The sequence below is a fragment of the Haliaeetus leucocephalus genome, unplaced genomic scaffold (assembly GCF_000737465.1).
Source record: "Haliaeetus leucocephalus isolate CR32 unplaced genomic scaffold, Haliaeetus_leucocephalus-4.0 Scaffold197, whole genome shotgun sequence".
In the NCBI taxonomy this organism is placed as follows: Eukaryota; Metazoa; Chordata; class Aves; order Accipitriformes; family Accipitridae; genus Haliaeetus; species Haliaeetus leucocephalus.
The window spans coordinates 6,622-29,941 of NW_010972633.1; the positions used below are offsets into that span (position 1 = coordinate 6,622).

The 23,320-nt window shown below is 49.9% G+C and overlaps 1 protein-coding gene across 1 annotated transcript; it reads right to left on the bottom strand.

Annotated features, from left to right (window-relative positions):
- Positions 1–1,896: 1,896 nt before the first annotated feature.
- Positions 1,897–14,143, bottom strand: EPT1 (ethanolaminephosphotransferase 1 (CDP-ethanolamine-specific)). The gene is made up of 9 exons (XM_010565862.1): positions 14,079–14,143; positions 13,645–13,753; positions 11,784–11,858; positions 11,044–11,306; positions 9,415–9,523; positions 7,783–7,831; positions 7,135–7,315; positions 6,127–6,309; positions 1,897–3,982 (listed from the first exon to the last, which is right to left on the bottom strand). Exons 1-9 carry the CDS (start codon positions 14,106–14,108, stop codon positions 3,917–3,919), a joined length of 1,065 nt encoding a protein of 354 aa, XP_010564164.1. The 5' UTR covers positions 14,109–14,143; the 3' UTR covers positions 1,897–3,916.
- Positions 14,144–23,320: the final 9,177 nt, after the last annotated feature.

The window sequence follows — 23,320 nt, forward strand, 5'->3', positions numbered from 1 at the left end:
TCACAGGCAGGCACAGATGCTCTCAGAGGAGAAGAGTTTAGGGACCTTGCTAGAACTGACCTGACTAAGATCAAAACAGCTCCCGGACTACAAACTGCAGGTACTCAATGCACCCAGGAGGTAACATCAGGCCAGCTCTATTTAAGGAGCTTAAATATATGTTTCCAGAGCCTTAGAAGCTCACACAACATTCTGCTCCTCTGGCTCTGGCAAAGCCGCCTGTATCGGGTGGCTGATGTTTACGAGAGAAGCGAATGCTGCCGAGCCCTTGCAGTGACCGACTGCAGAAGAGAGGAGTTAATTGCAGCACTGGGGGAAGGAACAAGCTAAAACCACAGTGGTAGGTGCTTGGTTTTCCTAGTGTTTGTATGCCCATGGGTCACCTGCAGCGTTTGTACTTGTAAAACATTCTTTTTAGTGCGACAGCCAGTTTTACCCAAACCCCAGGAGGTCCCAAAACCTGCACTTCACCCTCAGCCCTGGTTCTGCTTGTGAATTGCTGTGCTAGGTCCCTGGATTGGTGCAGAGGCAGGAGCTGTGATATGAACCTCAAGACCAAGATGAGAAAGGCTGCAAGCAAAGCTGCCTCTCTGCCTCAGCTACGCAAGTCCTTTGCCAATACATTGGCGTGTCCCAGGCTCCCACCAAAACCTGCTTCAGAGCAAAGGCTGACCGGCCGCAGCGTGGTAAGGACCAGGAGGAGCTGGCAGTGCCGGCCACCTCTTCCCACAGCACAAGGACCTGCCTGGAGCCTGAGGCCAGGAGACTGACATCCCAGTCAGTCTTGAAGGACTGCACCCCCTCCCTGAACAGGTTTTTTCCTGGTAATACTCTGTATTGGGATAGAATGTGCAAAACAGATTTAGGAAAGCATAAGACAGTCCTATTATCAACTCAGCAGGTCCATCAGTAATTAAGAAAATATGATTAACAATATCCCTGGGAGAAGAGACAACACAGATCAGCTCTTAAATACCGGACAGGAGGAGCTGAGGAGTGAGCACACATCCTACCCAGCCTGCGCACAACCCTGTCCCATCCCAAGGAGCACGTCCCGCCGCAAGGACAGAGTCTAGCCAGCAAGGCAAGCAACCATCACCATAACACAATTACCCTCAGATGCTGTTAGCAAGGAATACGTTTATTTTTAAGACTTAAAACCATTATTATTAATAAATAGTTTGTTTCTCAGCATGCCACACCCCACCATGGCAAGATGGTTTGGTCTTTCTGTTTGTTTCCACTCCCCCCAGAATCTGGGAGCAGGAATCACTTAATTTCTAGCAGCCCAAACAGAACACCCCCACCCCAGCTTCACAGCAGCACGAGTCAGGAACAGTTACCTGTGCACTGAGATCAGGTCTGCTCTCCCCTTGCTCTGTCACAAGCCTGGCGGCACTAGAGACAAGCGAGCCTATTTTCCAGCACTGGTTTAAGGAGATATTTTTCTAGCTTCAAGGTGCAATAAATTAAGGCACCAAAAATCCAGGACTCTCCAAAGATAAAGCCTGTGCAGATAGGAAGTGGTTCCAGTTTAAGAGAGATCTTTCTCCTACAGCATGACAAATATTTGCAGGATTTTAGAGAGGAAGCCCTGCTTCCACATGTTTGTAACTTCACAAAGGGGTTTTTCAGGGTATATTATGTGCTGCAAAAGCGCACCAGCTCACAGGTAAGTGAGACAACAGATAAACAGTGTATTACTGAGACAAAGTGACATCCTAAGATTTCAGATTGGACAACTCACAGCATTAGCCCAGTCTTCAGGGCCCAGCAACACTAGTGGGAAGAGACGGGACTATGCAAGCTCCAAGCTTGGGACCCCGGAGCTTACTGAAAGCCTAAGGGAACAGCTCAGTTATTCCCTGGTGCTGCAAACTACAGGATCTAGATAACTACAAAGTAAATCATCCGACCTCCACTTTTTGTCAGTGCTGCTAGCACAATTTTGCTATCTATGGGACATGCTCAGATAAGTGTTGTGTCCCATTTTAAGATTCCCTGTAATTCTTGTGCAAGTGTGACTTAAATTTATCTCCCTTCATAATTATATTTCATTAAATAGCAAGAGTCAAAAATTCAAGCACAGCCCAAGTCATTCGTACACTTAGGTTTTTTCTCTGTACAACATCAGTAAAATATATAGGAGTAAGCTACTTTATTAAATAAACTCTGAAAATCATTTGCCCCCTCTCCCAGATTAGCCACCCTTCCCAGACACGTCATAGCCATACAGACACATGAGCATACAGACGTTCAGCCAAGCCCTCCCACGATGTCAGCCCAGATGAACACACCAGCTTGCTCCTCGCAGGGCGTACCGTGATCGAGCTACCCTGACGTTGCACCCCATGCATGGTGAATGCGTGAGCTTGCCTCAGGATTTCAAGTCTCATAGGCAGCATGACAATGATTCAAATTTACAAAAGAAAAAGCATTAAATAGCAGTTAGTTTGCAGGTTTCCTAAAGCAGGAGGGGTCTTCACCTGCAGAAGGAAAATGCTGTGACCAAGCTTCTACGAACCATGTTGCACAATAATCAGTGTATAAGCGACTTTGTTCCCATGGTAGATTACATATGCACAATCTGCTGTGCTTGTTCGCTTCCGGATGCAGCCTTTCCAGAGCCTGGGTTTAAGCTACACTCTTCATTCAAGCACAGGTCTTCATTAAATAAAGTGAACCGAAAAGAAAATCAGCATTCAGTCTTCACCACCCCACTCTAACTCAATTGAAAAACAAATTAAAAAAACAAAAAGTCAATGCAAACATGTCTTTTACAAATGGACAGTAAACAAATATATCCCTGGATGAGACATGCAGCCGCTGAGGACACTGGTTTTGAAAAATAAAGGGATATTTGGAAGGACCCCACCACACACACGCCTGTCAGCTTTCTGAAAGTGCACACACAACCAACAAAACACTTATTAAGGTGCTTCTCCAAGCGATGGATTTGCTGCCGTCGATGGTCTGGCGGGAAGGGAGATGTGCAGACTGAGCCTGGCTGCACTGCTACAAAAGAAGAGGCTCAGGCAGCATGCAATGACCCAGTAGAGCCGACCTGAAACAGCAAGTTCATCCTGGTAGGAAGAGGGGGGAGTTAGGCAGGCTAGTGTAAGCCACTTTCTGCTGCCGATCAGAGCCCAGACCCCACTTCCAGGCAGGGAACGCACGTGGACAGACAGGAACACAGTCCAGATGTGCTCCCAGGTACCCACAGCTCGAGTGGAGGTATGCAGAAGCCACCTTCCCACTCTTACAGGAAATTGAGCCCCGATTTTCTAAGCCCCCCAAGTAGAATATTACTAGACATTTTGTGTGTTGTTCTTTTTTCCCCCTCTTAAAAAAAAAGGTGCAAGTATTTGCCCAAATAGGTGAATGCAGGAAGGCAGGACAGAATGCTGCAGAACTGTCACCATCTGCTCCCTAAGTACCAGCCCAGGACAAGGGCTGTCTAGCAGGATTAGGGACAGACAGGATCTCCCCCGACCATCAGGATGTTCCCCAACCTTGTAGAAATCAGCTGTTATGTTGGTTTTGGTGACAGGTCAAGATGCTTTGCTCAGGTAAAGCCATTTGCATCCCCAACCAGCTTTACCTGAGCAAGAGCTGGAGTTTGAGGTTTCACTGGGAACATTCAGCTGGTCTAATATACAGTAATAGTGACCTGAAAGGCTACCCTCCTCGTCCAGTTTCACCCAAAACTGAAAGCTTGCATTCAAACAGCAGCAGGGGCTGCCCCGCACCAGTCCTGCCCTGGCTGCACTGGATACCGTGCGTACTTTGCCCTGATGTCTGTCCAGAGGATAGGTTTAGATCTGTGGTGATGGTTGAAGTATTTACAGGTATTTGCAGCAGTTATTTACAGTACTTCTGCAGACCGCAAGCCGATTTTCTCTTCCTCCACTCCTAGTCAATCTGGCGTGGGCTTCTTTAAGGAGAAGGGCCGTATATTGAAGTGCCTGCTCAGCTGGCTTACCTGGGGACAAGGCAGACACCAGGACCACGTTAGCGAGGCTCGGAAGGACAAGGAGGAAAGCGGGCAGAGTGCCAGACTGGTTCCCAGTACAGCTGACAAAGCCCCACCACCTTCCTCCACCCACTTTCCCCACCATTGCCCACCCTACACACTCCCGACGAGTGCAGCAGATCTGGACCACAGCCTCTGTCTTGTGCTATGGGGCCAGCCAGGCTGCCCGCCCCAGGAGCCGAGCCCTGTCCCTGCCAGCCCGACGCTGAGGCCAGCCAGACACGTGGTTCCGCAAGGTGCAGCCTTGCTCCCTTCCCGTGTAACAGCGTGGTCTATCCAGGAGCAGGCTCACCTCTGTTCCTGCCCTCCTCAGGGGCAGGATTCAAAAACACCTGCCCTGAGCCCAGGCACGCAGGATTCTACCCTGTACTGCTCCCTCTCTGCCCCTCCCAGCAATATTTTTATTATTTTGCTTAAATTAATATGATAATCTCAGATATCTATATGAAAAATCACTCCCTGAATCCATTTGCAATTCAAACTGGGGGTCGGGTACTTTGCATTGACCATGAAGACACACACAGGAGGGCTACAGAGAGGGGGGAACCCAACACCAGGTTTTGGATAATCAGGTCCCTTTTACACCAGTCTTTGGAAGAAGCATTCACCACCTCCTTTGCAGACATGAGAAAACCACAGAGGAGCGAAAGCTGCACAATGCAACGAGCTTTCAGGCATGGTTCAGAGAACCGCAGACAGAAGGATAAACGGATGGTGCGGCACTGGCATCTGGTGACTGCAAGGTAACAGTCATTGCAGAACCAAGAGCAAGCAGTGCTGAGCAGCATCGGAGGCTGAGCTGGGCACAGAGTCAGGGCAGAGGGTTTATTCCTAATCATTACTCCCAAATTCAGAGCAGTTTGGGATTATGTCCCAGTCCCAGAGCCTTAAAAGGCTCTTCAGCTCAAAGTTTCTTTTTTCCTGGAAGAGAAGACTGCACAGATGGGCCCTTGGAAAGCTGGAGGGGGGTAACGAGGGGAACACAAGCTCAGGGCAGCAGAGCACTAAGAAGCTCACTGCAGGGGATGGGCAAGCCTGGGCAGGAGGATTACACCATCCGCTCAGTCCCCATCTCCAGCTATGATTCCAAGACCAAATTTATTTAAGCTTCTTAGCTATTCAAATCCTTCTTGCACAGAAGCCTCATTACACTAATTGGAAAGACAAGACAACCTGGCTATTACTTCTTTGCTGTAATTACAGTTCAAACTCGACTCTGGAGGCTCCACGTTACAGCTGGGGTTCCCAGGAGACAGGGCTTCCCAAGGAGGGTGTACACACGTGGCAGCAGCCAGCTCTGTAAGGGACATCGGGTCCCTTGCCCTCATTCCTCAGCAACTTCCTGGGGCATTTCTAATGGGACTCGGTCTCCTCTGAGTTTGTTCTCTCTCTTAATCAAAACTCAGGGAGTCAAGCAGAGCTGGTACAGAGCAAGGGGAACAAATCAGTCCCTGGATCTCTACACAGCCCTTGCAGCAGGGGAAAAGGCATTGCAGCTGCAGTGTCCCCACCTTCCCTAGCAGGGACATCCCCCCCTTCCATCCTGGCTCTCCTAGTGACTCCAGCGCAGGGCACGTCAGCGAGGTTGCAGTTCAAACTTGTCAACCAAAGTAATACCAACAGCAGTTTAACTTTCTATACCAAGACTCCCAAATTAAGCACTCCTGCCCAATGTGCAGGCACAGTATCTGATGCTCTGGGTACGTGCTGGAGTCACCCTTCCCAAGGGTGCAGGTCACCCACGCTGGCTTACATCCAAGCTGGTCACTAAGCCACGAGCGCAGCCAGGATGAGTTAAACACGGTGGCAGAGATGCAAGTATTTGTTTCAAACTAATCTCCGGTACAACAGCCCTCTCCGTCACATTGGATGACGCTTGCTTCAAACCCATGCACCAGTCTGCACGAGCCTCTGACAAGGAAGTCAGCTCAAGTTTCATATGGTCACAGACAGCATGACAAGAGAGCCATTCCCACTGACATTCACATTTTTAAGTGGACTATTCTCTGCCCCAGACAACAGCAGCACCCAAGCAAAGCCTGCAGTCAGAGCACGGCAGCCAAGCCCGAAGCCCACGTGCCGAGTTCACCTACCACGACCACTCCGTAGTGGATGTGCGCCAGGGTGAGGAAAGCAGTTAACAAGTAGAGGAGAAGTGTTTCGCTGTTTGGCGCGAACCCGGACATCACCACGAAGAGCACTGCTGCTATGGGGAGCAGCATCCAGTTCAGAGGCTGGCAGCGCGTGCTGCTCATCTGACAGACAATCAGTTGGCACTGCAGGAAGAGAAAGCTATCAGAGCTTGCACCCAGTATCAACGCTGCAAGCCCAGAGCTGTCCATAGTTGCAGAGAGGATGGTCACACACATACATGTACCAATCGTCTGCGCTTACAGCTACCATCGTGCAGTTTCCCCGAGTTTCTCACTCAGGATCTTTCTTTGCATTAGAATTCCTGTGGGAGACACAGAGCAAAGCCTCATGGGACAGGAATGTAATAGGGAAACAGGCATCAAGGGCATCTTTAAAAGAAAAAGGAGTTCCCTTGAGCTGACCAAGCCTTATCACCATTACGTGCACGATCAGCAGAAAATCCTGCCAAGCAGCAGCGTGAGCTGCTCGACCCAGGGCATGCACACACAGAGCTGCTCAGCCATGCGTCTGAGGTGATGAGCACAGGTGCCTTTGTTAAGGTCTCAAGCAAGCACAGATGCAATATGCAGCTAAATCGGATTTTGACAAAAAGCTTTAGTCCCCCACATTTTAAGTTTCTCCCAAAAAAAGGAAGCAGGAACTCCTTTTGTATTAGCAGTTTGCTATTCACAACACAGAGGATGCATGCTTGTGTAAAGACAATTTAACTAATTCTCTAGTTTCCCAAGAGTGAGAGCTGCAGCACAAAATTTGCAGACTCCAAATCCTGTCTAGTTTCCTGTTTGCTGTTTCAACCATAGCAAAATAGTAAAGCTGTTAAGTTAATCTTCACATCTCCCTTCTCTCCTCACATCTGAGCTGGTCTTTTTCTTCCTGCCTTCCAAGCATCCTGGCAGGCTTCACACTTCCCAGGGGATAAACTGGAGCATAAAGCAAAAGCCACTTACAGAAATGTTAGCAAAGGCTGTTCCAACCATGAAATAGAAGAGCCTGGGATGGACCTCCAGGATGTCTGTTGGGGACATGAAGATCCACGTGGTGCAGAGCAGGAAGAGCAACACTGGGGATACCAGTGGCAGCATGATTTCATACATAGAGTGGTGCTTCAAGGTGTTATTTTTATAGGCCCTGAAAGGCAAGCAAAGACATGAAAATACCTGGAACCACAGCTGAGAAATACCTGGTCCCTGCTTTCAGGAGAGGGCTGCAAAATCTCATTGGCCAGTCTGCTACTCAAAACTGCTGGTATCAGTCATAACCACGGTTAGACGAGGAAGAGGCACACCTTGATTGTTAACCCAAAAAACCTCCGGAATTACAGAAGCACCTGGTTGTCTGGTTCTCTGGGTTGTGACCAACAGTACAAGCCTACAAAAGCTGGTGGCCCTTCTCTGCAAGATGCTGCTGAGCAGCCTGCCAGCCCCCTCCTCCCAGTGCACCCTGTAAACTGGCGCCTTCTGGTGTGTCAGACCCATTTTGCCACACAGAAAACAAGTCGTCTGACTACTACTAAGGAAACCAAGTTCTAAGAGACTTTGGGGGCTCTTGCAACGGTGCTAGTGCAGGGAGGGAGTCCTGAGGACAGAGAAACTTACTTGTAGAAGTTGTAGAGGCTCATCGGCAGTGTCACAGTGAGTGCACAAGCTGGAAGAGAAAAAGCTGTGTTACTGCCCCACAATAGAGGGAGACCATCATGTGCACCCCACAAATAGGCAGGTGGTTGTGCTCTGGTTTAAGTTGCTTGCAACAAAAATAGCTCAGAGGTGCACCAAGAATAGCTTGGCACGTTTAAAAGTAGGTGCTCATAATTCTGGTCCAAGAGCTGCAATTACAAGTTAAGGTCTGCTGTAAATTAAAGACATTTCAATTTTTAAAAGTTGCATTAATGAACCCAGTATTATGTTTTAATAATTTATGAAGTCTCATTATAATACCGTCTTTAAAGAGACACGAGGTGAGTTCAAACTCCACAAGTGTGGAGTATTCATATGTTAAGTTATACAACTGCCAAAGGAAAGCTCAGAATATCCACCTGATTAAGAAAAGTGCAATCACTAGATTTAACATTATTCAAGACATACTGACTTGAAATTGAGTAGCTACAATCAACCCCTAAAGAAAGGGACATAGACTAAGAAAAATTAAACCAAGAAAGAACTTCTGAATAAGCCAAATTTAATTAATCAAAGACAGCTCTCCCCAGCTAAGCTTCACCTACATTACTCTCCCCTTTGCAGTGGCTCGTTCTGACTGACCCCTGGAGAGAAAGGCTGGGCTTTTATTTTTTTTTTTTTTTGTTTCATTTTTAGATGGGTGGATAGAGGGCAGGTTCCCCAAACAGCAGAGTGCTTTTCCCCACCTCCATGGCTGTAACCTCCCTCCTGCAGCAGCCTCAGGCTCCCGCACAGTATTTGGGCTTTAGGTCCTGCCCCGAACATGCTGCAGGGCGAGACGGAGCCCCAAGCAGCAAACCAAGCAGGCTCTGCAAACAGCCCAAGTGCCAGGAGGTCCCCGCTGGCCACCAGCTCCCAGTACCCACCCACACACTGGGCTGCATGTTATCCCCTAAAAACTCCACGACTCTCGCTGAAAACAAACTGTGCTTCCCCTGGGCAACACAATGCCTGCAGCCCCAGCACTCAGGCAACACAGCTATTTAGAGGAGACGTATTTTCACACGCTCACAGGTCCCAGGAACGAGGGAGTCTCCTGTTTAGCATCCAGGGGCCAGCGCTCGGCTCCAGCTGCCTCCCAGCATCCTGGCACACCCGGCCCCGAGCAGCAGCCACAACCCTCAGCCGCTCTTCATCTGCCCGCTGTGCTGCTCCAGGCCAGGAACCATTTTGTGTCTGTCTGCACAAACCCTTAGCTGCGGGTAGGCAGCACCAGGGCTGATCCCCCAAGCAGCAGCATGCACCTATACCCTCAGGATTGGCACAAAATATATCTGAGGCATGAGCGCAGCACTCTGCTTCCTTGCCCTTTTGGTCAACACAGACCCAGGCAGACTGGAGTTAACTTCTCCAAAGTAACTACATGGAAGACAACAATACTTTGAAATCCTGGGAAAGGGCAGGCTGCTAGAACACCCTCAATTAGTCACTTCAATAACAGCCTACAGGAGCTTTCATTACAGCAAACACAACAGCGTTATCATATAATTAAGACATTGTGTTTTGTTAAAAAGGTGGAGTTTAAAAGACAGGCTTCAACATGGAGTTTCTTACCAATAATCATTGCAGTGAATAGGTCTCTATATAAGAAATTAAACAGGAAAGGTGCATACCAGGCCTCAACTCCCACAATGGCTGTCACTATGTAGACAATTGAAATGGTCTGAAAAAAAGCACAGGACAAGCAGGCGTGAGCAACTGGACGGGCAAGTCTGGCAGCACCCTACCCGGCAGCACAACACACGTGCCAGGCAGCTTCAGGGAAAGGCAGCTCAAGAAGTACGCTCTAAGCTACATCATGTTCATTTTTCCCCACTGGCAGGAAGGAGAAAAATAAAAAAAATCCAGAAACATCCCACGTTATGAGACCAGGTCTAGTTAAGTGTAGTAGCTGAGCTCCTGAGAAGGATATGACCAGGAGCTGCTCCTCGCAGCAGGAGCAAAGATGCCCTCCCACAGCTTGAACTCACAAAATGCTTGAAGCGTGAGAGGCGGCTTTTATACTACAAGTTGCAGTGACCCTGGAGGGTTTGTTCGGGGACTCTTACCCATCTGCTGAAGCAATTACAGGGAAAAAGCTAACAAGGGATATTTCAGTTTTAATAGTAACCCTGAAGCTGGGTGAAGCACACTGCAGGGTGGCTTAGCCCTCCACCCCCTGCCTTTCTGCAATAGGCAGAGATGTGAAAGCATTAGGGTTAAGCAACGCTTTTGGAAAAAGGGGCCAGAGTATAGTCAGAGGGGATCAGCTACAGTCTCCTTTTACCAGCAGAGATTATTATTGCAATTAATGCAGCTGCATTAATCGCACTCTCCTTCCAACCTGTTGCATTTCCCAGCCAGCATCTGATAAGCCAGAAGATAAAGGAGTACTATGTGCTGCGCAGTGCCATGAGATTGCATCCTGGCTAGGAAAGACAGCTGCCAGCAGCAAAGGTGAATTGTATCATCCAGAGCTTGCTCCCAGTTCTGATGGGCTCTTCAGAAAGAGCTTCCTGCAGAGGAGTCCTTAATGGGAGATGGACATGCCAACATACCAAAGGGTCCATCACTGCCAGTCTTAACATCAACTGCCTGGTTACCACGGTACAAAGGGGCACCTCCCCAGGAACCTTTGCTCCAGGCACAGTGATTAACGTGCCAATTAGATACTCTGCTACATTTTGGCACATATCCTGCTAGTGCCAAAAGGCACCCCAAACTTCTAAACTTGAACGTACCCACGTTTGTGTAATGCAGGAAACTAATTAGAGCAATGATTAAGGTGGCCAAAACATGCACCTTAGGATAGCAGAAACCAGGCAGAGGAAATACAAGGCAATATCCATTCTTCAAGCCTCATTTTTTGTGAAGAGTCCATCTACAAAAGCTACTCAGAACAAAATAAAAACCACACCGCACAAACCTCCTTAGATTTAATGGTTTTGAGCAGTCAATCTCTAGTGCCACATGACCCTGGCTCATTAAAGCAATTAAAGCTTAAAGTCATGCAAGCAGTCTTGGAAAGCTCTCCTCCTCCACAGTGCCTGGAGACAGGCTGAAGACACCCACCTCCAGAGAGTCTTGCAGTGACCAATTTACAAGGCTCTGGACACGTAGCAGAGCTGCATGTATCCCAGGCATGCTAGCAGTTTATTGAGCTTCTGCTGAAGCCGAGCAGCGGCTGCAGCGGCGTGTACTTACCACCTGGCTGATGTCATATCCCCAGGGCAGGAAGAGAATCCCTGTGTTATACTTCTCCCAGTGGGAGAGGATGAACGAAAACAAGACCACCCATAAGAGGAGGTAGAGAACGAAGACACTGACACCCGTGGAGCCCCGTCCAAAGGTGGAGTAGACTGTCACGACAAAGTAAACGCATGCCCAGCTATCCAACCCATGATCAAAGAGCTCTCCCAGGGGTGTGCTGGAGTTGGTCCGGCGAGCCTGTTTCCCATCAACACCATCTGGGAAGAGAAGGAGGAGAAATGGGGAGTTTTGCTGGACGCCCCCACACAAAGTAATCAGCCAGTTTGCAGCCAACAAAGTGTGCGCAGCCAGCGAACAGCAGCTTTCACTACCTCCATCCTCTAATGGGGAGTGCGCTTCCCACCCCCCTGCTCTATTTGAGACTGAAAAAATGCAATAGTCTGGCAAGATTATATTTATTTAAAGCAGACCGAAGACAGAACTTCACAATTCATCTCAAAGTCAGTTCCAGCATCCTCCTTTCACATCAGCTGCTCTGGGACAACTTCCTTCTATCCACTTTGCAAAGCAGCTCCCAGAAACTGCTCTAGCAGCCCAAGCAGCAATTGGATTAGTGCATGGCAGAAACCCAGAATCAAAAATTTCTCAACGGGCTCGGAGATAAGATGACACGCAGCCACAGCATGAACAGATGACAAACACAAACTCCCACAATCAACTAGATAAAGTCTTACCTAACGTATAGGCAATGAAGTTGAGGAGACCCACGACGACCCACACTGCATTCGGAACATGCTGGTGATCAGGGGCTACAGAGATCAGAAAGACCCAAGTCAGGACAGCTCAGAACGTACTTTCAATGGGTTTATTTTGGCACAGGAGGCACAGCAACAAGGACCGGCAGCTCACCAAGACAAAGCACCTACAGAACTCAAACAGTGAACTGAGATGTTAGCTTTCCAGGTGGTGATGACAGAGCTATTCCACAACAGCACGTGAAGCCAGGTCACCAAGGACTTTTCCAGGACATACTTGTCCTCCATCCCCAGCTCCCCAAAGTCACGGGATCTAAGAACTGGTGATGGCAACTAGCAACTGTAGCCCAAATGCATGACATGAAAGTGTGTGCAGATCAGACTCTCCTCAATCTCTTGCTCACAGAGCATCAAGGAGAGCCTCTTTGAGATGTGGCGACACTGCCTCTGCAGAAACATGTCAGGATTCCTGGCCCAGTGTCCAGTCTGCATCCTGCCAATTGAAACAGAGTTCCTCCTTAATAACATCTCCACCTCCTCCAGCACTGTTTCAGCAGATAACCAGCTTAGCTGTCTGCAACTCAGGGAGCCCAAAGGTGCATTTCAAAAAAGCAGGAACAGCTTCTTGGCAGCAGCCTCGCAGGAGGACACATGGAGGTCTCCTAGGGGGAACAAAGATTCCGTGAAATGCCACCTCCTGTTTCCTTAGAGCAGCATGATGGTGCCTTTCCAGCAGCAAATGGAAAGCATCATGTCTACAAGACCATCCAACAAGGAAGGCAGGCACAAGCTTCTGGAGGCCTCACCGGCAAAATGAAAAGTTCTCTTTCCAGGCTGGACATGCATAACACGTATGTAAAAGGGTCACAAAGCATGAGCTTCATCATCTTTTTGGCAGAGGCCAAGTTTCTGGACACCTGATGTCCTGGGGATTCTCACAATGAGCTTCCTTCCCTGAGCTACTGTCAGCTTTTCTTCCTGTGGCTCATGGACCAAAACACAGTCCAAATCTTAGCTAACAGCCACTGATGCCACCCAAGCTTTTGGAAGTCTGGCATATCAAGAACAGTACTTGTCTACCTACCAATAAAGGCAATCCCAAGAAACAAGTATTTTTCCCACTAACTGTGTTTTGATGATTGGCACAGTTTTAGAAGAACTAGAAGAACTCTTCTAAGCAACCTAAACCAAACCTGGCAGGGGCAAAGGGAGAGAAAAATATAAAGAGGAAGCCACTGATAAGTGAGAGTTATTATGAGGAAGGGAACACAAGTGAACCTTTGGATTCATGAACAGATGAACATGGGTACTCTTAAAAAGTTTAAAGCTGTACATATCCTTGTCTTATGCAGAATGGTGAAGCTGAGAAAGAGGATTTTGCCTTTGTTAGTCTGAATATGGTGCTAGCATGTTTTTGCAAGAGAGCCATTAGCTGGGATGCAAAGAACAAGGCTCCACCTGCTGACTTCAGGGAAGCAGCGTTTCCCACATTACCCTCTTAAGATTTTAAAATAAGTATACTGGGTTCTTGTCTGGTCTGTAAGCAGAGCCAGTTCCTACTCAATATTTTGGCTGTTTCCTCCTCCCTTGCCTGCATGCTGCCAGCCAGGCTTACGTCCACGCAGAAGTCGGAGGGAAGATGTCATGTTCAGACAAGTCCTCATCATAAAGCCCAGTAAGTTCAACCCCTCAACTCTGTCCCTCCTCTGGCACAGCCACCTGCCACTGGAAAGGCCCAGACTAAGAGGCCTTATCAACGAGCACCAGAAGTCACGGCAGAGGTGGTGACAGATTTCGCCACTCCAATGCTTTGTGTCCAAACAGGAACATGCAGCCTTACCAGAAGCATAAAAGTCAGGGTCGAAGTATGCCATGAGGAAGAAGTTGAAGACAAGCAGCAGGAAGCCAGAAAACGTTATCAAATTTGGGGCCAGCCAGGTAGGGAAGATCTATGGGAAAGCAGCAAAAGAACACATGAACTCATTAAAACATGTAGTAAGGACCACGTGCTGCTCCCTGCCATGGCACAGACCTGGTTACAATCGTCTGGGCATTAGACAACACTGCTTAGTCGCATCTGGCATATTACGGGGCAGCAGGAAGCTTCAGGCTGCGATGCAGTGAGCTTGGGGCAGGCTGCAGGCTGGAAGGCAGTGCCCTTTGTAATTAGTTGCACCACAGACAAGGCAGGGCTTTTCAGCTGACAGTTTTACAGAGAAGACTTTGTGGTGACTGGAGTTTTGCTGTCCCACTCGGGGTAGGACGAGGTCTCACCTTCACTATCGTGTTCCAGAAGGGATGCATAACGTACAGAGACAAGGGGTTGCTGTCCACGGCACTGTACTGTGAACGACAAGGGAAAAACAAAAAAACAATAGTTAGGGCTCCAACAACACTCACAAAAAGCCAGAGATCCCAAATATTGAGCTTTCCATGAGGACACCTGCTACCTGAGTGTTGGCATTGCAAGAACAGATGTGTCAAGGATGGAATCACACCCGGGACAGAGCTAAACCACCTGAAAAGCACTCACTAGCTCCAGCGACACTGGCCATGGACCCACAGAGGCAGCTCTCAGGTACACATCTCATGCCTGCACCCAATGCCTCCCCTCCGCAGGGAGCAGCCCCACAAGAATAGTGGGTAGCATGCCCATGGCAGTGATTTTTGGAAGGTGAGGAGAGACTCGAGGACACACAACCTTTTTTTGCAGCCAACTCTCCTGCCAGAGCCCCACACCTCGATGGCCGCAGGCCTGGTGGCACTCTTCACAAGCTGGAGAAGAAGCGACAGTCCCATGGCCCCAGGCACCCATGCCATGGGACCGATCCACCGAGGACAGCTTGGCATGCTCTTGCTTGAGCAACCCTATAGAGTCCTGCCCCACAAGATGAGCAGGACCAGGAACCTTCTCAGCTCAGCACCCAAAGGCGCCATGCAGAAGGGCAAGGGGAGACTTCCCCACCAACCATGAGAGCTGGGGCTGGTCTTCAGGCTTCTTAGCTCTCACACCCCGGCACCCCTTTTGCCAAAGGCTGCAGGAGGACAGCAATGAGCCCCTTTGGTGGGGTCCTGAAAACAGAAGACTGTTCTCTGACAGACAGAATACTAACGGGCAGCTTCAGGGGACACATTTCTGTGCTGACAGCTCTGAGCAACCCAGACACAAGCAGTGACTGACCCCAGAGGTCCTGCACAAGAGCTGGCATGCTTCAGTCAAGGACTAAGCCCATTGAGATGGCAGCTATTGCTGTCTCACCCATCTCCAGTCACTTGGAAGACTTTCTCCTCCCAGAAAGAGAGCAGATATATATAAGCAAGATCTTCAAACCCCTCCCTTGTCCTGCAGATACTCCAAAACACCACGTATACCACCATACCACCACACATCCACAGGTATCTCCAAATCCCACACATCCCGTCACAGTTTCAGGCATGGAGGGTCATTTGGCACTAAAGAGAGGTGCAGAAGCACCAGATTCCCAGTGCAGCCACGCAGGTGACCTCGGCTGGTTGGCAGGCACCATGGGACATGGGGCTCCCAGCCCCATCACAGGAGGTGGGGGCAGAGATTGGGTCCAGCAAAGGAGCAAAATGATCGTAGCAGAACAGACAACAGATTTCACTGTTTGGAGGTAGGACCCATGACATTTTTCCTTATTCAGTTAGGGCAGAGCATTTTGAAGCAGTTGCCCACTGACCTGGTGAAGGATCAGCATCTTGCTCCTTGCCTGTGTCCAGCTCGGCGAGCTGGAGTTCCCATTTCCAAAGGGAGAGGATTGGTGGGTGAACACCAGGAGGCCCACGGGTATCCCATGCCAGAGGGCTCCTCAGAACAGCTTCTCTCCGTTAAGGAGCTGAGATTTCTGCAGAGGCAGCTGCTGCCCTTGGTAAATGGGGAGGAAGAGGACTTACCCCTCATCCCACTGCTTTTAGGTCATTTGAGGTGGTCAGGGTGTGTATGTGGTGGGGAAAACAAAAACAGAAATAAAAATCAAAGACCTAGACAGTTTCCAGTTAACAGTTTCCAGTTAGAAAGTTAAAATTTGACATCATTTGGCTCTCAAGAGCACCAGGAGCTGTTATCTGCTCTCCAGCTCACAGCTGCTTCCTAGCAAAGATTACCCCGTCTAAAGTCCTCTTCCCCAAGTAACACTTTGATAAGAATCCCAAGAAAAAATTCATAGGCTACGAAATTCCTCAGCTTACATGTTTAGTGCCAAGCAGGGCAGCTACCAGCACTCACCCAGCCCAGGTGATGAACCCCACGGCTGGGACAACACCCAGCATCAGCACCTGCCACCACCTCACGTGACTCTAATCCCAGGTTATGAGCAGTGTTATGGAGAGCAATCAAAGCCTCCACCCCTCCTGCACCACCACGGATATAACCTATGCACTCTCTGAGATAAGAGCAGTTTGGCTGGTAAAAGGAAACCCATCAGCAGAGAGCGGCCCCTGGTCCCCACGCACCCCACGGCCTTCAACAAGCCACGAACTCCGCACCCACTGCTTTGTTCCTCCTGTGCTCCTCTCCTTGGCTGGAAACCCCATCTCGCCTGGAAGCTGGGAAAAAAGTGATGGGAAAGGGCAAAACAACACCCTACAAGACAGATGCTAGCACAAGGAAGGGGCACCAGGTCTCACCAGGCTCTGAGCACACAGGCTAAGAGCTTACAGCATTTGTTCCTAATCAGGTGAATCCCATCCTTGGCAAGCATTTCTGTACCCCTACCAGCTCCTCCCTGCCCTCCCCATGACAGATCAGTCCGCCTCCCTGGGGGTTAGCCCCGGCACTTACATCCCCATGCCAGCAAGCCCACAAGAGCTGCAGAGCAAGCAGCAACAAACACTGAGCTCAATGCCATACAGAGGCGAGGTTTAAGCCACAAGGAATTTCCATCCCAGCTTAATGCAATTTCAGGGGACAGAATTCCAAACGCTTTACAAGGTAATAGGATTTGAACCACTAGTTAGGGGAGGAGGAGAGCTGGAGACTGATTAAATCTCATTATCCCCAAAACAGCCTGGAACAAGAAAACAGACACAACGCTTGGAGCAAGGCAGGGGAAGTGCTTCGGAGTTTCTGTGCTCATGTTTGTAAGGTACCTCGGGGAAGTTTCCCCATGCCCATGTCCCGGGAAGCTTTCCCCTCTCCCCTCAAAGGCTGGGGATAATAGTCAATAAGCAGCTTTTTCCCCATGGTCATACATGTTCCCACCTTGCTTGGAGAACTCAAAGACCTGGAACAACCCATTTCTTGAGGGAGAGGGCAGCTGTTTTGCAGAGGTTTGCTGATACAATGACCCCAGCTCCAACCAGTCTCCTGGAGGGACACTTCTTTGCCTGCTGAACAAGGCAGGTAGGTGCTCTACGAGCTCAGAGGACACCAACAGACCACGGGAACCGAGCTGGGGCTGGCTGTGGTGCCAGGCTGCCTGCCACCCTAAGGGACGGTGCACCTGGGCATCCAGGACAAGGCTGCCTGCCCAGGACAGCTGCCTGCCAAAATACCAATGACCTGCCAGGAACCTTCAACTACAAAACTCAAAAACTTCCACCATACCTAGCCTCCCCACAACTGCTTTTTGTCATCTGGTTTTCTTCCTGCAGACATTCCGCCTTTTTACCTTTCTGCAGTAGCAAGAAGAGGGTCACAACCTGCACGGCACATGCACTCTGCAGAGGACAGCAAGCCAGCAGTGCTGCTGGGGACACTGGCAGTAAGTGAAGGAGGAGGGACAGGCAACACAGGCACGGTCATCACATCCTCCAGGTGTGGGGCCTCTGCGTGGTCAGAGCTGGAAGCAAAGCAAGCTGTAGAGACACTTCACTTGCAGCTCACTCCTCTGGCCACTCACCTTCCAGCCCACAATGTGGGAAGACAGCAGGTCACACCATGCTGGTGACAGAGGCAGCAGCCTATCCTTGAAGGAAGCCCTCAGCCAGGCTCCTCGTTCGTGCGTCAGCCCTCCAGGGCCAACATTTTTGGAGACTGACATTCCCAGAGAAATACAGGCTCAGGATATCTGTCTCGATCTGCCTGTTCATACATGCTTGTGCCTTGGAGCAAAGCTGAGGAAGGAGCCTGACAGCCCAAGAGCACCAGGCTGAGGCGTGGGGCTCATACTCCCCCAGAGCTCATCTCACACTCAGCTGCTGCGGTTACTCTGATGAAACACTCTCCAGGCTGTAAACACAGTGGTGTTTTAGCTCACCACACTGTCATTCCCCCACCTCATCCTCACTGCAAATTAGCGTCACCTTTTCCGTTTTGGATCTCCACGCATTGGTCTAGTGACTCACGCATGTGACTATTAGCCCTCTCTAAGTCATCTTTCTATCATGGCCGATGACTACCACCAGCTAGGACTGTTGATTTCTCCCTCATTTTCAGGGAGAGAACATCAAAGGAAAAGCATGAGCACACAGAAGGAATTCTGTATGCCTCAGAGCCTCCTTCTCAAAGGAGACAGACATTTGTAATGGGCCCTGCTCTAAAATAGCACTGTTGCATGCAGACACAGCTTCTCCTTACCGCTGCAGGAGGGAGGGAACCCAGCCCAGACAGTCCCCTCAGCATTTGGTTTTAAACTTCTTAAGAAAAGAGCAAAGCCAACTTTGCAGCAACAATCCCATCACTCACACTGTGCAGCAGCAGCCTCCCCTGTGCCCTGTCTGTGCCAGGACAGCCACGGGATCACTCAGCCCCCCGCCTGCTCCATCCAGCCACCCCACAGGGTGCCACAGGGCACCCCAACAGCCGGCAGACTGTCGGGGCTGCCCCGGTACTGCCACGGGTGCAGCAGTGAGCTGACTGGCATCGTTATGGGATTGAGAGACAGGAATGGCTCATACAACTTAAAAACAACATTAATCATGCAACCAGGATGTTTCTGGAAGATCCAATTATGTGTTCAAGGAGGAAAAAAAATACAGATTTATAGCCCAGATCCTACTAATAGCCTTCCTGTCAGAAAAAACAATTCTACTTTTAAGTAATCTGGTTACCCGGAGCCAGCAGCAGACCAAACGCTGTCGCATGGGTGCCCTGGGCGCACCAGTGTCAGACATCCAAACGGATCCAGGGTAGGCTGGGGGAGTACAACAGCACTGGTGGCACAGGCACCTGCGCTGCGGACAGCAAGCAAAGAAGGATTTGTACACCGTATTTTGCTTGCAGGCACTCCGGCAAGGTCCGTGGCAGCCTGGGCTGCTGGCCACAAGTTGGCATATCACTGCTTGCACTGGCAGAAGGAGCAGGGCGGAGAAAGCCTCAGCAGAGCAGCTCCAGCAAGTCCATAAGGCTGTTTCCTATAAATCTCCTTAAGTACAAAGAGGGCACAAAGCTAAGAACCTTCTCCCATCAGACTCAAAATAAGCCAGGAGGCAGCGAACTCGACAAACCCCGGCAAACTTAATTAAGCAGAGCCATGCCAGTGCAAACAATTCACGTTTGCACTATGCCCACACTGCACTGATGCATAAGTCACATCGTGCTTTAATGATACTTATTAACTCGAGTCTTGTTTATCTTTTCTAAGGTCATTTCTCAGCTGGCATAAGAATGGAGTACATTGGCAGTGGTAAACCCGCAACCACCACACCAGCAGAATGGTTTGGCTCCCACCACAAGCAGCAGCAGCTCAGCAGGCAGAAAACAGCACGAAGGATGTCCCGTCTGCCTGCCCCGCGGCAGGGACGACTGCCCAAGCAGTCAGCAGCACAAGCTTCAACACCGGCATCGCTTCCCTCCTCCTGCCTGCTTTTCACCATGCAGGTTTTAGACACCTAGCAATTAAAGCTTAGAGCAGAAGTACTGCAGAGGGATAAAACAAGCACGCTTGCATGCAAAGCGTCAGCAAGTGGCCCAGGCAGAGCGGATACACAGCACATCTCCACCCAGCATAACCCAGACCCAGCCGCTGCGCGGGTCAGACTCGCTCTCCAGCACAGCGGCTCATGAAGGGACCTGCCTGTGGTCACCCCAGGAGCTCACCTTATGAAGACCCACCTGATAGGGAGCCCACACCCAAGTCGATCCTTGGCTGCGTGAGCTCCAGCCGGCTCATCCAGAGGGCTGCAGCTCTGTGCCGGCACTGGGGCCACCCCGCAGTGGGATGGAGCAGGCAGCCAGCCCCAATAACCTACTGCCGAGTCCTGACCCCTTCCCATCACCATGCTGGGGGAGGCAGGGGGAATCATTTCCCCATGGATACATAACATGGAGCAACACTTGATGTTGATGGCAGGCTTCAGCAAACAGCCTGCCAATTTCCACTGCATCCAGGAGCTCTCTCTGGGAGCATTAAATATCCATGAATATGGGTCACCACCGCTTCCGCTACAGTTCGAGGTGATCGGCTGCAGAAAGGATGCACAGATGGTGAGCACAGGAGTGGGAAACATGAACCTTCAGGGGCCTGAGGCAGGGATACAGTTAGAGGAGGATCAGCCAGCAACGAGCCTCTGGAGTGGGAATCAAGGGATCAGAGCAGTGACTCTGGGGAGGAAAAACAGGGGGAGAAAGAAAAGGCAGAAGCAAAAACCCACAAACAGGAAACCTGTTACAATAACACTGCGACAGCCTAAAGACTTTTTTCCTACAGCTGCCAGAGCTGTTTCAGATTTCGAAAAAGAGGGCTGAAGTACCTGAGAGGGGGATCAGACTAGTTTTGCAAGCCTGTTCCTAGTGCCGAAGGAGAACAGAAGGGACCAGGGTGAGCACAGCAATGCAACCTGGGCAAGGGGACAGGGGAGAAGGCAGCAGTCGCTCTCCATCCCCAGGCACACTTTGACATCCAGCCTATGCCCTCCTGAGGACATTCAGACTCAGCAGACCACCCCAAACCCAGTTTTCTGCTGGGTCCAGGGAGGTGAATTGACCCCTCCAGGCTGGGCTTCCCCTCGCAGAGGCCATGAGCCACTGGGGAGGTGCGGATGCTTGCAAGATCGCAACCCCAGTCTCCTCTCCAGAGGACCACGAGGCCACACAGAAGTGGGCCAAATTCAGGAAACAGCTGGGTTTGATGCCAACCCACCAACCAGGAGAATACACGAGTCAGTGCAAGAAAAGAGAATTCGTTACAATCCCTAGAAAAAGAAATCAAGTTGAACTTTAAAGTATACCTATCAAAGGAAAACACAAGCCCACGCATAACTGGAGATGATTACAGATGAAGCAAGGCACTGCAGGGAAGGAGGGGGAAGACTACCTTCAAGTTTCAACAGAGCCTATGTGAAAGGCACAAATAAAACATATTTTTCCAAAGCACATAACCCTCTATAGTACATAACACTCTGCCTCTCTCTATATCCCTCATCCTGCCTCTCCACAAAGAGGAAATTCACAATTAACAGAAAAAAGATGTGTTACTTCATAAGCCCTGACATCTTGCTTTGTGCAAGACTTGAAGCACAGCAAGTCAGGTCAATTATACAAGCCCTAATAATGCAGCCATTTTCTGAGCCAGCTATGGGAAGTGATACTTCAATTTCCACAATGCACTCCAGTTCTCTTCCAAAAAGTCCCAACAGCCAAATACTTGCTGCTAATTAGCAGAGAGTGACTTTTATGATCTAGTTCATTGAAGCCAAGATTCAACATGCACCAATAAACACTGCAGTAAACTTTCAGTGCAATTAAAGAGACCCAAGATGGACTGACAAGCAGCCTACACTATTTTTAAGTGACTGCTCTGCACGTCTTGCAACACTGGGTAGGCACTCAAGGTAGAGCTACGACCCAGCTCTCCTCTGCATGCCACCCACCAGACTTGCCTCTCAGACAGGGACAGGGCTAGGGCTCCTCCAGCACATGGAAAGGGGTCAAACAACCAAATACTCCAGCATGCTTACCGGTATCGCCCACCTCAACTACTCCTTTCTTTCCACATCCCTGTGGTCATTCATTTTGGGACTGGCTCTGTGTTGACACTGACAACAGGGACAGGGGAGCGCAGCAGAGCCAGAGCACTCAGCTGGCTGCCTGCTCCCTATAGAGGGTGAGGGAGATGTATACAACCATCACAGCAAACTCCAAGCAGGACAGCAAAGGAGGAAGGCGCGTGCAAAGATCTATCAGATATCCAAAGCAAAAATGCAGAGTAAATAACAGACTTTTTTCTTTTTAAAGGGAATCTAAAGAGCAAAAGGCTGCTGAGGAGCAGCTCTGCTTCCTACTCCTCCCTTGCACTCACACCCATGAGAAAGGTAGCTGTTTTTAGCAGACGTCCCCAACCACCAGCTTGGAACAGCAACCTTCTGTTTCAGGTGGGGCAAAGGATGCAGAGGGATGTGGGCAGCAGTCAGCTGGGAAGAGCAAGAGTTGCATGCTCCACCTGCACAGCAAGAGAAGAGCCAGAAGGGCTCTTGCTGCAGGGCAGGACAAGGAATCCACTACCTGCACCCATCGCACGTGCAAGCTGCCCAATTCACACCTTTAAGGGTAGGGACTGCAGTAAAAAAAACCACACAAACAGCAGTGAGGAGCCAAAGACAGCTCCCCTCCCCAGAAAGAAGGGGCAGAGAGGTGGTTTGCAGCATCACAAGCCTCACCCCGTGAGAATCAACCAAACCACTAAGAGAAGGAGCAGCCCTGGCCTGACAGTCGTGCTGGTGCACCAGCTGTTTGGCAGCCTACACAGCTAAACTGCATGTCCGTGAGCAAGTCATCTTGTCATATAGAAACCCACAGAGCTTTGAATTTCCTCTGAGGAAACCCTACAGGACCCACTGTGGACTGAAGTAGCAGGAGGTCCCCAACCACAAAGGGCTTCATCGCTGCCACTGTATGGCTGAAAACAGAGAGTCTGAGAATCCCCCGCCAAAACACGGTTCATTATCTTTGATATCCTGTAGAGCAAAGGCCACCGTTCAGAAACCAGACCTGCGGCAGCACCAAACAGCAGCCCAAGCTGCTGGCAGCAATTTCAGGATTGTTCAAGATGAAGAAATGTAAACACACACAGACTAGGTCCTGGGAGCAGAACTAGCTCATCACTCATCAAAACCTTACAACACACATCAGAAGTGTCTCTAGAAAGCAAGATAAATCCCTTACCCTCATCTCATTGCTTAGCACAGAGCAAAAGCTCAGCCAAGGCTCGTGAGTCAGGTCATATCCAGTTAACCTAAAAGCACTGCTACTGTCTCCTCCAACCACGGCAGCTGGGCAGTTTTCAGACCACAAGAGCTGCAAGGGACACACTAAGCTGGGCAGAGGTTCAAAACGGTGAATTTAACTGCAGGACAGAAGAAGAAGAAAAACACCTCTAACTTTTACACCTGCTCATCTCAGAAGTCATGGAGTCTAGGAGGACTTCTGGACTTCCTTACAGCATCCTCCGCAACACAGCACAGGCAAGCAGCACCTTGGGAAGCTGTGCGCAGTTTAAAGGCAGACAGAGACACACTGTCTCAGAGCAATTAGAAGAGCCCTTGGGGAAGGAATTAAGTGATTCAAGAACAGGGCTCAAAAGCTTCCCCTCCTTCACACCCTTCCTGCTAAGGACCCT